Source organism: Stegastes partitus, unplaced genomic scaffold, assembly GCF_000690725.1.
Source record: "Stegastes partitus isolate 25-593 unplaced genomic scaffold, Stegastes_partitus-1.0.2 Scaffold519, whole genome shotgun sequence".
NCBI lineage: Eukaryota > Metazoa > Chordata > Actinopteri > Pomacentridae > Stegastes > Stegastes partitus.
In genome coordinates, this window is record NW_007578250.1 from 1 (window position 1) to 15,247 (window position 15,247).

General features: G+C 39.8%; 1 protein-coding gene across 1 annotated transcript in view; it reads right to left on the minus strand.

Moving 5' to 3' along the window:
* Positions 1 to 2,263: 2,263 nt before the first annotated feature.
* Positions 2,264 to 15,247, minus strand: part of LOC103361635 (disintegrin and metalloproteinase domain-containing protein 19-like) — a 186,355-nt gene continuing 173,371 nt past the window's right edge. The window contains exons 11-15 of the mRNA XM_008287770.1: positions 11,977 to 12,119; positions 11,087 to 11,264; positions 7,225 to 7,314; positions 4,901 to 5,096; positions 2,264 to 2,390 (exon numbers count right to left, since the gene is read on the minus strand). Of these exons, the coding sequence (XP_008285992.1) occupies positions 2,278 to 2,390; positions 4,901 to 5,096; positions 7,225 to 7,314; positions 11,087 to 11,264; positions 11,977 to 12,119 (720 nt within the window). The 3' untranslated portion in view covers positions 2,264 to 2,277. The remainder of the gene's footprint in view (positions 2,391 to 4,900; positions 5,097 to 7,224; positions 7,315 to 11,086; positions 11,265 to 11,976; positions 12,120 to 15,247) is intronic.

The window sequence follows — 15,247 nt, forward strand, 5'->3', positions numbered from 1 at the left end:
AATGAATGGATGGGTTTAAAAAAGTTGACACAAGAGCAAACACTTGCTTACATAGCATTGCGCTAATAAGGAGAACTGGATGCCAGATTACAGCATTCAAAAAATCATTCAAATGAAAGTTGCTCAGTGGCACATGCTCCTCCATGATGTGTTTGCTGTTCGGCATACTTTCACAACTTTGAGCCCACAGAGCATGCTGATTAGCATCCTTCATAGTGAAGCCAGTAGAGAACATGGCTGACTTCCCATTAGCTCCCCACACACATGAAGGGGACAAGATAAACTTTTTGCATTGTTCTTCCAAACTTTTCAAATGTTTTTGTACTAATTGTGTTGAATTCTGAAAATAAATCATTTTCCAGAGTTTGTGATGTTCAAACTAATCCACTGCAAAATCAGAATCGGTATGTATATCATCCTTTTATTTTCTTTTGGGGCATTACAGGAATCCCTCTCCACAGCAAAATCTTCAAGTTCCTCCTGGGGCAGCTGAGATTTGAAATCTCTCCAAGACACCCTACAGAGAAAACTCATTTTGGCTGCTTGCATCCATGACCTAATTCTTTCAGCCCCTACCCAGAGCTCTTGATCACAGGTGAGGTTTGGATGGTAGACCAACTGGAAAATCAAGAGGTTTGCCTTTTGGCTTAGCTCCCTCTTCACCACAACAGTCCACTACAACGTAGTTGGATGTGCTGATTCTAATCCTGGTCGCTTCACGTTCTGCAGAAAACAGTCAGCTAGCTAGATTATGGCCTGACTATGAAGCCAACCGAACCACAACATCTACAAAAAGCAGAGATGCAACTCTGAGGTTCCCAAACCAGACAACTTCTTCCCCTGGCTGCTTATTGAGCTTCTGTCCATGGATACTACAGACAGGACCAGATGGTTCCAGGCTAAGATTTCAGTACCCTGCACTTTTAGCTCAGCATCCCCTATTGGGTAAGTCCACAGAACACAAAACTGGATGGTCAAATTCCTACGAACACTTTGGCAACTCTGTGAGGGTAAAGGCTAGTCCACTGTTTCACAGACAGGATGGAATCTGCATTGTTCCTCCGGAATTTGAGGTTTGGCAGTTGGAGCCTCCATTCCAGCACCCAGGAATAGACCTACCTCAGAAGACCCAGTAGTGTGATACCCAAACAACTATAGCACATCCTCTGGTTCCCTGTTTTGAAAATGGGAACCATCATCCGACTCTGCCATTTCACAGGCACTGTCCCCGACCACCACAGGACATTTTGTCAGCCAAGACAGCTCAGTAGTGTCCAGAGCCTTTAGCTTTTCAGGGCAAACCTCATCCAAAACTGGCGCCTTAAAATATGCATGTAATTACACACAACAACTTTGCTTTGGTATTCACCAGCTCTCAGTACAGATTCAACAACAGACATTCAAAGAAATAAAGACTTGAAACATGGCACAGCAACAAACTGTGATAGGACAGAGAATGGAAACAAGATAAGAACAGCAAAACAATTAAATCTGAATAAGCAGCTTATATTTGCAGTTAGTGCACTGTGGTTTGCTGTAGTGTGTGCCTCACAACAGACGTGCAAATGACTTTTAATAAAATGTTTCAATATTTTTTAGGTTTACAGGTGCAGTGCAGAATAACTGTGTGTGAATACTGGTAGTTATATGGAGCACAGTTTTTGCACCATGAATGCTGTTTGGGGTAGCATACATTAAAGCATAAATGCGGAAGTTGAAGAAAGAAAAATCAATTTGTGCATAGATTCAGAATCATAGAGAACAATAGGGTTTCTTATGTGAATCGATCTTGTTGTTTATTCCTTATTGTGTAAAATATTATGCTATATTTTGAAGTGCATCAGATGATTTTTACTGGTCTCCTGGCTTGAATGCATTAGTTCATTAAAACTACTTCCTTTGTTTTGTCTCACATCTATATGTCTGGAAAAAAAAAACCCACAAAAAAAAGGAGCATTATGGGATAGTGTTCCATTAAGTACCTGATCATTTTGACTTAATCTGAGTGTTACTGATTTTTGCTATTTCGCAACATTTAATGTTTTATTTTCCAGGTACAAGTGGACTTCTGTACATCACATACTTGCTTGTGATGAGATGTAGCCGCACTCTACTGAAACACTGGAGTAAGAGATCTATCATGAAAACCGATGCAGAAAATGATTGAACAAAAAGAATGTGCATCTGCTGTCATGAACCCTGACAGTCCTATTACGTACCTCGCAGTACGTAGATAGGTTCTGCTTTTTATTGTGTGTTATGATGTGTCACCTTCTCTTACCTTTTCTCACACTTCATGTAGTTGCCGTGTTCATCTTTCCCGCAGTTCCCAAAAGCGTTCCCTGCTGCATTGACATCCTCAAAGCAGGCATCATGGGCCGGTCGAGCTCCTGGAAACGTAACACACCTCATAAGCCCTCTTTACACAGGCTGTTTATTTTTTTTACTCTTGTTAACTGTGTTAGCTATGTTTTCCTCTGCTGACTCACAAAGCTCTTGGCAACAAATTGGCCAGCCACCTGTCTGCTGCACTGATGATCATGAGATCACAGCGCTAACCATACAAACAGTGCAAAACCCGCACCACCTAGGAGACGTGTGGCGAATATTACATTTTAAGAGGAGCCAGACATTCTGGGAAATATGTTTGTTTGGTATCAAAGCCAAAATCAGATGAAAAGATCAATATCAATTTCATCCAGTGGAATCAAGAGTCAGCTGGGTTTTGCTCACAGTGGAGTTTCGGCAGAGCTAAAACCTGGCAACAGGCCTTTTCAGATGCTGTGTCAGTGCGCCAAGCTGTTTTTCAAGAACAGCTCCAAATCTAACGTCGTCCAAGGCATCACAAGGTGAAATTTTATTTCTGTTTTTACATAAGTTAAAGAAGCAACACACAATGTGTAAACAACACAGCTCTGGAGATGTTGGAAGATGGACCTGTTTCAGTTTTGATGATGTTTTCTCTGAGAGCAGCTTCTGCCTGCAGTCTTTATGCGAAGCTTGGCTAAACACATACTGTACATTCGGCTGCCAGTTCTGCACTACAAAGCCAGCATATACTGAATAGTACACAAAACTGAGTTGGGGCCAGAATCTTTTTTACCATTGCACCATACCATATAAACATTATGAGCAGTGTATAACTTTTCTGAGAATTAAAAACTAAGTTACACTTTATTTTAAGGAATCCTCAATCTACGATATGCACTTTTATAGGTTGCTGTTTTGGCAAAGTGTTGTCTGATTCATGGTTGTTGTCTCACAGAGTGTGTGGTTCTTGTTTCTAAATGTATTGTGTATTGCTACTGGTGCATTTGTGTACATATTATCACCGGAGTCCTCCTCTGGAACAGAATGGGACCGGTGCACCTGGAACTACCTTAAAAAAGCTGCAGTGCCAGATAGCAGCACTGTAAACCAACACTCCAGGTAGGTAGAATAAAAGATACCTACTGGATGCATTACACGTTCACGCCATGTCATGTGTTCAGAAGTGCATTTTGACTGACAAAGGTGTAATCCACAGTCAGAAATTGGGGGCGACCCAGGTTTGTTTGAGCTGCGTTCACCTCTGTAAGCTCAGTCCCATAATATAACTGAAACACTAAAATATAAAGTTGGCTTCAATGGCAGGCTTGTTGCAAAAAAACACTGACAATTCTGTGGGAACTCAGGATTCATACAGAGAAGTTTTAAAACAAATAATTACACCCTACAAACCTGGGATCTGGAACAGGCAAATGCAGTACGCCACATTTGTAAATGCACACAACACTTTCAATTTAAAGAACCGCTCATCATTTCTGCTGCTGTGTAATGATGCAGGCATTTATTTAAGGAAAGGGAAACAATCAGACTCACAGCCAGCCGTGGGCAGCAAACAGGACAGTTTCAGTCACATTTCTGCGAAATCCAAAATGAGTCAACGAGGTTTCAATCGTATACGGAAATGTTTTTAATTAAAGATAAATTCATTAAACTTCAGCTTACTAGTCTGAATAACGAGGCTATTACAGAACGTTGTTTGTTTGGGTTTTGCTTTAGATTGTCCTAACAACACTCTTATTTTGTTATTTTTTTAAAAAGTGCATGACAATGATTAAGGACCAGCATTAAAATCTATAAAATAGTTTTCCATAAATCTCACAGCTACTTCTGTGCTAGGGACAACAGAGACAAATCTGATACTCCACTGACAAAAAACTGAAACCTTGAACTGATAAGTACTGTTATGCTAAAAATGTAAGCTGATAAACATAGTGGACTAATGAGGCAACTGAAGAGAGGGAATGAGGTTGGTTTTGAGATCAGACGTGGAATACTTTAGGAAATATTTTGATTGATTTCAACGATATTTTGTATTTTAATGATTATTTTATATGAATTTTAATCAGTTTTTTTTTACCCATTTCCATAAAATGACATGGCATCTTTATAATATCATGACTTTTTTCCAAACGCTGGCACCAAGTCTCAAAGCGAAGCCAAAGTAGGATGATGCATATTAAAAGTCAACATGTCGCTTTTATCTATTGTGCTGCTGTACAAACACTGTCATGCTTGTGAATGCAGCTTTCACATCTGAGAGGGAAAAGGAACAAGAACGTCTGGCTTTGATGGGTGTTTATTTTGACAGCTTCGTCTGAGCTCAATTTATGCATTGTATTTATCAACTCTGACACGCAGTACAGTACGACTGCTGTCAGATGTGCGAGCCGAAAAGTTTAGAGCGGTTTGGAACTGCACTTGTAATGATTTATTAGAATGAATGCACTGACTTTCAAAACCTCTACTGCTAAATTTCTGATTTTAGAATGTTTACACAAAAGCTGATCTGAGGGCATGTGCGGCGTATCCCTGTAATATTGTGTGTGCCGTGTGGTGACAGTCTTTTCATTACCGTAGCCCCAGAGCTGCAGGCACTGCTGTTCGTGGGTGAGGCACATGCCATTGTAGCAGTAGGCCACTCCGTACTGACAGGAGGAGCCGTCCAGCAGGTAGACATTGGCAGGACAGTAAGGAGATGCCCCGGTGCAGTACTCTGGCAGGTCACATGCCCCCGCTGGCCCCCGGCACATGGTACCTGCCTGCTTCAACTGGCACAGACAGGGAACAAGCAGTGGAGGGAGGAGGGGAGCACAAGACATGGAGATCACTGTCTGTTGTGTTACATCTCACAGAGACGATACAGAGATTCTTTTTGTATACAGTGGCCAGAATGCAAACACAAGTTTGTTATTATCTGAGTTGATTTGGTGTTTAACCGGGGTAAATCATTACAATCTAATGGCACTATAAAAAGCCCGGGGCCAGGTCGTGTTCCAGGACAGAGCTAATGGTTGGAACCTGGGGCTTTAGACACAATACAATTACAGTGCCATGTATATTACAACATTTTGCCGAGAAAGTGGGAGGGAGGGGGTGTCACTAAGGGCCCATTAGCTCATTTTTACTCTAGGGCCCCACAGCGGGCTGTTCTGGCCATTAGCAGAGGAAAATGGGGTCAAAATGATGATTTTAACAGTAAGCATAAGTAGCCAGATATGAACAGAGGACAATAGTATTATGGTATATTTAAGCAGTGGAATAAATCAACCTGCTGTATTAAACTATACAAGGTCAGCTTTGCTCAAATTTGAAGAACTTCATGTTGAATTGAAATGGAGCTCTACATTATAGTTTTAAAGGATATGTAAAATATTTCAAATATCTATGACAATGCACTTCAAATCAAAGAAATGAAGTCAAGTGTTGTAATCTCAGGTAAATAAAAAACATCTAAAATGGTTTTACCCACGAGACAGACTCAATACATTGCATTTTTTTTTGGTTAATATACTGAACAAAAATATAAACGCAGCATGTGATATTTTATTAAATTTGAGCTAGTCTATTTAACATAAGGGAACAGGTTAAAAACCACCTGGTAGACAACTGATGATCTCTCTGTTTTCCTCAGAAGCAACACTGTTAAGCTCACAGTTGAAAAAAAAAAATTCTATACTGAAAAAAAACACATAGAATGTAATATTTTATTAAATTATCTTGTTCTCATTTTTCTCCTGTCATCTTTAAAGCAGCATCATTTAAATACATCTCCATTTTAAAGTGCACTGGTAACAATATGGTACTTAAAAGTCATATCTAACTAAGAGGTAACGTAACACCATGGCCCAGAATTTTTCACCAACTGAACAACTTTAAAACGTTTAGTGCCCACTTGACTAGATTTAACTTTTCTTTTTTTAAATATGCCATAACAATTGGAATGAAATTTTAAATGGTTTCTCCACTATTTTCATGATACATTTTCTAGTATATCTTCTTTGTTGTGGATAGCAGAAAGACAGGACTTTAGTTGTCATTTCATTAAAGCTGCACTCATTATCTGATGGGAGCAGCAGAAAAAGCAGAAATATAGGAAAAGATAAAAACATTGCTTATGTGTGGACAATAATGTACCACCCAAAAACTCTTGCATTGCCACCGCAAGGCCATTAGGTGTGCAGAGGGGCGTAACATAAGCAAACAGCTGCATATTTATCCACACATTCAGCAGATATAGAGCACATGGTCATTTGAGGCATCGTTTATATAGAAATATTCTTTAGTGCAGCTTTAGGGGTCATTTTGGAAGGAAATAAAACTGACATCAGGTAAAATATGTGAAAAATATGAGGAAAAGTACACAAGATAGAAAATAGATATGCAGTATTATTTTGTTGTTAAAGAAATATTATACCCGCTAAGTGCAGTATGTAAAAAAAAATGATATATGCAATACAGTATACATCACGGAGAGGAAACATTTGTATTAAAAGATATAGAATTTCAACAGAGAAACAACAAGAGGTGAAACAGCTCTTCTTCTGCAGACGGCGCATAAGTTATTGCCATCTTCAGTGTTTTGTCTCTTCTGTCAGATTAAAGCTCAGTAGAATTTGGTTTCACAGTTCTGTGTATTACAATGGGATGTCAGGATCTGCATTTGAACAGCGAGATGAGAGCAGAGATGAAAAGTGCTGGCGTGATGTGAAGGCGACGAGCTGCGCTGTGATGGAAGCTGACACGCGCTGTGGGTACAGTATGTCAACACACTGACATGATGACTGACAGTGAACTAATGATACCGAGCTACTACTGCAAACGAGGTGAGCTCCCTCCTACGCCACGCTGCCTGCACATGAGTTTGTGTGTGCGTGAGTGTGTGTGTGTGTGTCTTACTTTGCAGCCCTCGCAGCACACTCCATGGGCGCACTGAGCCTCCTCCTTCAAGGTACAATTATTGGCATTGCAGCAGTCATTGGTGCATTCCTGCAAATAGTCAAACACACGCATTTAATACCGCAATTAAGGTTAAAACCAAATCCACACTCACACGCCCAATCCCTGTCCACCTGAGCTCACCTCTACTTCAACATATGTGCATCAAAAGGTAACATTTTCCAATAAATCTGTGGTAATCAATGATTTTATTGATGTTAATTGATCATATTGCTGTATAAATAAAGCGCCACTAGCAAGAACGGTGTTTGGGTTGTGAAAAATCTCTCGACCTTTTGAGTCATTAAATATGATCAAGAGATTCTCACCGTCTAACAAGCCACCCATTTAGCGGTTTCACACGTTCGTAGGACATTAATTAATAATAAACTTTTGAACTGCAACTAAAAATCTTTATTAAAAAAAATCATTAATGGCAATAAACCTCAAGTCAGCAGGTATAAAAGGTGGTCAGACATTAATAAAGGCTCCTTTATTACTGCTGTGGTAATACAGGCTTATTACCACAGCACTTAATTATTCATAAAAGGAACGAGGAGATTTAAATACTGGCATGCCATTAATGCAGCGTAAAACAACATACAAATGTCAAACATACAGCATACAACAGAAGTGAATACACCTCTGTGCAATATGACTTAACTGTTGAATGATTACAACCTGTATCACCTTACAGCGATTGCATTATTTCCAATTTGCATAGTAACGTACACATGTGGACAAAATTGTTGGTAGCCTTCTGTTAAAAAAAAAAAAAGAAAAACCCAATATTGTCACTAAAATAACTGACAAATGCAATAATAATAAATACAAATTTACTAAAAATTAACTTGTATAAATCAGACATTGCTTTGGAATTGTGGTACAACAGAATCATTTTTTAAAAAACAAACAAATGAAACAGGCCTGGACAAAAACGATGCTACCCATAACTTAATATTTTGCTGCACGACCTTTTAATGCAATCACTGCAATCAAACGGTTTCTGTAGCTGTCAGTGAGACTTCTGCACCTATCGATGGGTATTTTGACCCACTCCTCGTGAACAAACTGCTCCAGTTGTCTCAGGTTTGACTGGTGCCTTCTCTAGATGGCATGTTTCAGCTCCTTCCACAGATGTTCAATAGGATTTAGATCAGGGCTCATAGAAGGTCACTAGTCCAATGTTTTGTTCTTAGCCATTTTGGGATGTTTCTAGCTGTGTGTTTTGGGTCATTATCATGTTGGAGGACCCATGACCAAGCTTTCTGACACTGGGCAGCACATTTCGCTCCACAATGCCTTCATTGTCATGAGATTTCATTGTACCCTGCACAGATTCAAGACACCCTGTGCCAGATGTAGCAAAGCAAAACATAACCGAGCCTCCACCATGTTTCACAGTAGGTACAGTGTTCTTTTCTTTGCATGCTTCATTTTTGCTTCAGAGCTGATGTCACATGCTGAAAAGCTCCAGTTTTGTCTCATCTGTCCGAAGGGCATTCTTTCTACAAGCTGTGTGGCTTGCCAATATGCATTTTGGCAAATTCCAGTCTAGATAATAAATAATCAGTCATTAATGTTAGTAAGTCTAAAGATTTCTTTCAAATTCTACTGACTATCGTTACTTACAAAAAGTCCATTGAGGCAATTTACTGGAGAGTTCTTGATAATGAACCAAAAACACAAACTTTTTTACAGTGTGACTCATTAAAAAGCAGCTGTCATCAAACACACTTTTGCATACACACTTGTTCAAAGCAACAGAGGTTTGACAAGTGTGACTGACAAGTCACAATCTCAACAGATGTTGGTAGGAAGAAAAAAAAACATAAAATTAAAAGATGTGACTTTGCTGCTGTTCCCGTGTCATACGGCGTAGACAAAAACAACATCTCCCGTTGCCATGGTGCCCTGAGCAGAGCAACGGTTATGCTAAAAACAAATGTGGGAGTTGACTCAAGCAAGAGAAAGAAAAGCCAATTATACCAGCAGGAAAGAACGAAGAGGGGATTATGGGTGAACACAACAACAACAACAAAAATCACTAACTTGTTTGCAGAGTGATGTTCATTTGAACAGCAAGCCTGAGCCAGAGTTGCTTGAATTCTAAAACTGAAATGTCCTTCTTTGGTTCCACATGCACATTTGAAAAAACATTTATATTTTCAAAATAATAAACACATCTAGTTTTACAGTTTAAAAGTTGTGAAAGAGTTGAGTTCGGATGCATTCTAACTTGAAAAACAAGAAGAGGAGGGGGGGGGATTGCATTTCATTTACAATCTGGAGCGCCACACCCATATGTTTGTCAAGGTGAGCCCATTAAGCAGCGTTCTGTAGCTCGTCTCATTTGCAATGCTACGAACAGGTGGCTTGTCAGCAGCCCGTGCCTGACTGTCAGCTCCGCTCTGCGTGGGAGTCATAACAAGCAGTCCTCGTCAGCGCCGCCGCTGCTGTCAGCTACCAATTTGCTTCCTCTGTTTCAATTTGCTCTGCTGCTCGAACCAAAGGAGGTTTACTTAACCTCTGGCTTTATTGAGCGCAAACACTTCATCCCAATTTGAGGAAACTTTCAGCAATCTTTCAGCTGTGTTGCACAATTGGGATGCAGAGCGCATGAATGATGAGGCTGCGATGGCGGCCGGCTACAGAAGATACAACATCAAGGAAAGGGTAAAAATAGCTACATGCTCCAGCTATGACATATAAACAAATAATAATTGTTATTGTATTGTATTGTATTGATATTCAGTTGCAACTTCTGTCTACTTTGAACAATCTGACCACGACTGCATGTCTGTCTGTTGCCTTTAGCACAGTCAGCCATTTGACCGAGTAAATGAACAACATGGGCTTTGGTCAGGGAGGTGACCTAGAAGCCAACGGTCCCTTGATAAGAGTCTCAGAAGTTCTTGGCAAAGATGGAGAGAACATGCCAGACGCCAATCCCAGCAGCACTTTTTCAATCAGGCCTTTATCGTTAGACAGCTAGATAGAAGCTTCTCTGAGTACAAGGTAAATAACAGCATGTTGGAGTCTGCCAAACTGCATTTAAAGAAAAAAAAAAAGTCTCTGGTCTGATTAGACAAACACTGAAGTGCTTGAGTAAAACTCCAAGCACAACGTGTGGCAAGCAGCAGGTACTCTACATCACCAGATGAATCCCTACAGTGAAGCACGGAGGTAGCAGCATCACGCGATAGGGGGCCTCTTAGTTTCAGAGACAGGGATACTGGTCAAAATAATTCCTCTGAAAAAAATGGCACCTTTTTATAACAGAATAAGACATCAAAGGGTCACAAGATAACCATCAGTTTCACATTTTTGTGTTAACAAAACTTCAGTCAGGACGAGGTTTGGGTAGCTTAGCATTACGACTGGAAGCATGATGAAGGAACTGGTAATGGCTGAGAATCCATGGATAAAAAGTCTATAGGGTGCTCAAAGGAATAGGAATTTAACATTACCATGATACCACGGCAGCTCGTTCTGCTGAGGGAGGCTGTTAGGAAGCTACTGAGTGGATTTTTATGGTGAGATTATTTTGTCAACAGAAGGATGTTGTTTTCTATTCATTTTAGCACAGTGTGAAAATCAGCCGACAAAGTCTCTGTAAGCCTCTTCCATAATTCCATTTACAAATAAACGGAAATCAAACATTGTCTGAGGAGGTGTGGAAAAACGCCACAGTAACTAAACAAAAACCATATGATTCTCAAAAAAATAACATATGACTAGAATTTATTTGCAGATGCAATGCCAATTTTACTATTTGTAGTTGAGGAAGTGTGAACAAATACGAATGAACAAAGGTGCTCACATCAGGTTCTCCGCAGTCGCATTCTTCTCCGTCCTCCACAAAGCCATTGCCGCACTTCTTGCCCCCCACCAGGTCCTTCATGTTGGGCATGTTATAAAGACACATGCCCCCTCCTTTCTGGAAGTAGCTGTCCAGGTCGCGTTTACTGCAGCGACTAAAGACTCGAGGGAATGGGTGCCTGGACAGGGACAATTTTTATTTCACTTTTGGAAAGTAAACTTTGCAAAAATATACCAAGCATTAGAACTGCAGCCACTCGTTGATTAGTCAGTTTGTCAATTAACATAAAATGAATCTGCAACTGTTCTGCTTAGTTCACTGTTTGAGTCATTAGCAAAAGCTTCTTCCAGGTTCTTTATTTTGAGAATGCTTGCTGTTGGTTGAAGTCAACAAAATAATTTTCAGTTATATCCTGTTGGCAGAGAAAAAAAAATAATTAGCTGATTAAAAAAAATTAAATGATAGTTGCAGCCCTAATATAAAGACTAATCTTTTCTTGCCTTGTCTGGTACAATGTAACAGCAGTTTTCTAATGTTTCTACTCAGTGCTCTGAGGGTTTGTAGGACACCAAACAAGAGGATTTGTTTTGTTTCATTCGGTTTCTTAGTAATTCCATGAAGGAAAACATGGGAAATGCAGCTTTAATGAAAACTGTTGATTAAAAATCAATTATTACTGTGATGAAAAGTAGAAAAGTTTGGTGTTTTGATATCGGAGGGAAATCAAAACTCTCAAGTGACAAAAAGATTTCTTAAGGCAGCCGCATTAATATGTAATTTGTTTTCCCCTTTCAGCTGATGGAATTGTTATTCGTATGTCAAGCTGTTAGCGTCAGCATCTCAGCGCAAGCAGGTTTGTGCTGTAGCCTCATGCAACGCCTGAGGCTCACCCCGTGGCAGCAGCCATCACGCAGCCTCCCTGCTCGGCGGTGGCCTCCACGCAGCAGCCGTCGTGGTCGTGGCTCATGCCGAAGTTGTGGCCGATCTCGTGAGCCATGGTAGCCGCTGCGCCGATGGACAGCTCCGAGTGGTCCTGCAGGGGAAACGCAGATCTGTGTCAATTATGTGATTCAAATAACATGTGCGCACTGACAGGTATGGTGTGTTAAAGGAAAGTGATAGAGGAACAACTCAAAGCCTTTAGAGTGACTAAAGCACCGATACAACATTATAAAAATACTGTAACAATTCAAATTATTGTGAGCTTAGTTAACAATCTAATTGCAATTTTCTAATTTCCTAATGTTCTTTAATTGCCAATATTGCACAGGTGGAGCAGAGTGACCCAACGCAGACCAAAAACAGAATTTCCAGTCTGTATACTTGCCGTTTAGTGGATGGTTTATTTGATGATATGCAACGAATGAAAATACAGCGGTTTTCCGATGGTGAATTTGGTATATATCTGTGCTGGTCTGATGAGAACTGTTGGCTCTCCCCCTACCTGTGCCTTCCTCTTCCTGTCACCTGTGCCCTCTACATATACACCCTGTGTCCAATTACCGCCACCATGTGTCCAAACAATCCATATTAAATGACATGCCACCGATAAACATAAACGGCTCCTACACTAATTCTAACCTGACCTCTTTGGATCTCAAATAACAAAGAATGACAAGTTTACAGAACAACTGTCTCTTTGACAGCTCATGGACGACTGAAACGTGACAAAACTGAACAAACAGCATTTCATCTTCATTCAGTGCAACTCAAAATGATGTCACTTGTATTACAACAACAATTTCCAAATAACTGTATCACTGTATGTCAGTTTCTGTAGATTTATGACTAATAATATTCAGCAGTAAGATTATACTTCGACTACCCACTCTTGAAACACCCCAAAGAGCCTACGGTCATGCTCAATGTTCTGGAGAAGCAAAATGCTAATCTATGCCAACAAGCTCACAGTGACAATGTCAACATGAGATTTACACAATGGTCAATTACACGTGATCAAAAGGTGTGGATTAACTTTTAGAATAGGGACAGTTAAACTGGACACCTATAACCTTGGTGTTTGGTGTCTGCCATTCTAAATGTATCAGTCTGTATTAAAATGTAAGTTAAAACAGCTGAGCCTCTGGCTAAATGGCCCGTGGCACAGATTTTTTTTTCCCAGCATACTGCTGCAGGCCAACTAGTCTTGTTTTGGTCACTCACTCTCATTATTTGCTTATGCAGGAAACACTTCCATGTAGAAGTAGTACTCATGTACACTCATGTACAGTATAAAAAGCTTTCTATGTGGCCCTTCAATTGATTAAAATAATCTTAAAGTGTTGCTTAAAATATTCCATTTAAAAAAATATAAGATATTTATAATTTCAATTATACAAGACAAGCACATGAAAAATGCTTACATCAATATAGTATGTCCATGTAGTCTCTTTGTTTCTGTCTTTTTGCTGCAGGTTCTTGGTTGGTTCTGCATTGGTCATCATATGCACCGCTTTTTTCAAGAGTTCTTTAAAGTAGGTTACATCTCAACAGTCTTTAAGTCTGTACAAGAGCTTCAACGAAATCGCCAATGAAACATAAACAACACTGAAACTGATCAACAGATGTACAAACGTATTCTTTTTTGATATATAAAAAATGCATTTGTATCCTGTTTATACACGATTCTATGACAATAATACAAAATCTTTAGCTTTTACAAAATCAGTGTAAGCATTTTCTGGTTGGTCAGAACCACCTGGGTGTATGTGGCTGAATTTGAGGTGGTAGTCCTGTTAAAATGCATCTGGGGATGGGAACAACATCTGCTGAAAAATGGCTCCCGAAAAAAGTTCTGCTCGAAAAATCATACTTACTGGATGTAACTCCAGTTGTATGATTGTGTGTGTAGCCCTCTAATGGGCTTCCCTATTGGTTGTGTGGGGTGACCTGACTTAAGTCTGTGGTGGCCACCCATTGACTCCACCCTTGTAAAGAGCTTGGAGTTGCGGGTGCAACAAAAGTCTGGTTAAATATTCATCCTATTGGGCCGCCGCTATGGCTCAGTTGGTTGAGCTGGCGACCCATGTACTGAGGCTGTGGTCTACGACGCAGCGGTTGTGGGTTCGAGTTCGGCCCATGGCCATTTGCTGCAGGTCCCTCCCCAATTTTTCTCCCTACTTTCCTGTCTCTCTCTCTACTGTCTGTCAAATAAGGGCAGAAAGGCCAAAAAAAAACAAACTTTAAAATATTCATCCTATTTAAATGGAAATCTGAAACTCAAAATCAACGAACAACGGGAAGAGGAAATTTAAGAAGACTTATTCAGAGGAGCAAAATAACAGAAGTGTGAGAGAGCACACCTTGTAAACTTATCTCCACTGGACACACAGCTTTAGTAAAATCTAATTTTTCCACTATTCTCTTTTCTTAATGACAGCAACCAGTGAAAATTAGTCTTTTTGAGTTTTACAACTTATCAGCATTATAACATTGGCCAAGGCTCATGAATCCCATCCTGATGTTGCCTAGCAACACAAACAATAGTAATTCTGAGACTGACGAACTATATTTTACATTGTTTAAAATAAGAAAGCAACCAACTGGGCCAAGAGACCACCTGACTGCAATGTTACTACTTTTGCACGCATTTGTTCATAAGTGCTGCACGATTCAGAATCAACAATGTTATTTTAACATTAAGGTCTACACTAAATTTTGTGGTGTTCCATCCAATGGCTGTTGAGATATTTCAACAACCACTGAAGATATATCGGATATATCGGAGTCACACCACTGCTGTAGTTCATAATGGGTTCATAAGATGGTGATTTTTGCAATGCAGAATTTATTTATTTATTTTCCTTTATTTAACCAGGCAGGTTAATTGAGAACAGGTTCTCATTTACAATAACGACCTGGCCAAGAGGCAGAAGCATTTAAGCTTTTGTTAAAAGGCAACTCAACACTGAAACACTTAACCAAAAAATAAATACGCTGTATGCATAATCACTGCAAATGTTTGAAGTAGTTGGATGATGTAAACTCGAAGCTAAACTCCCAAAGAAGTAAGAAACAGCTACAGTGTCCCAGTTTCAAAGGTAAAAAAGTCAAACTCACAAGGATAAAGCTGCGTGAACACACACAGAAGTGACAGTATTCGTATGTATTTAGCTCCTCTTTGATCCGATGAAAGCTGTCATTCACTCTTAGCTCTGCTTC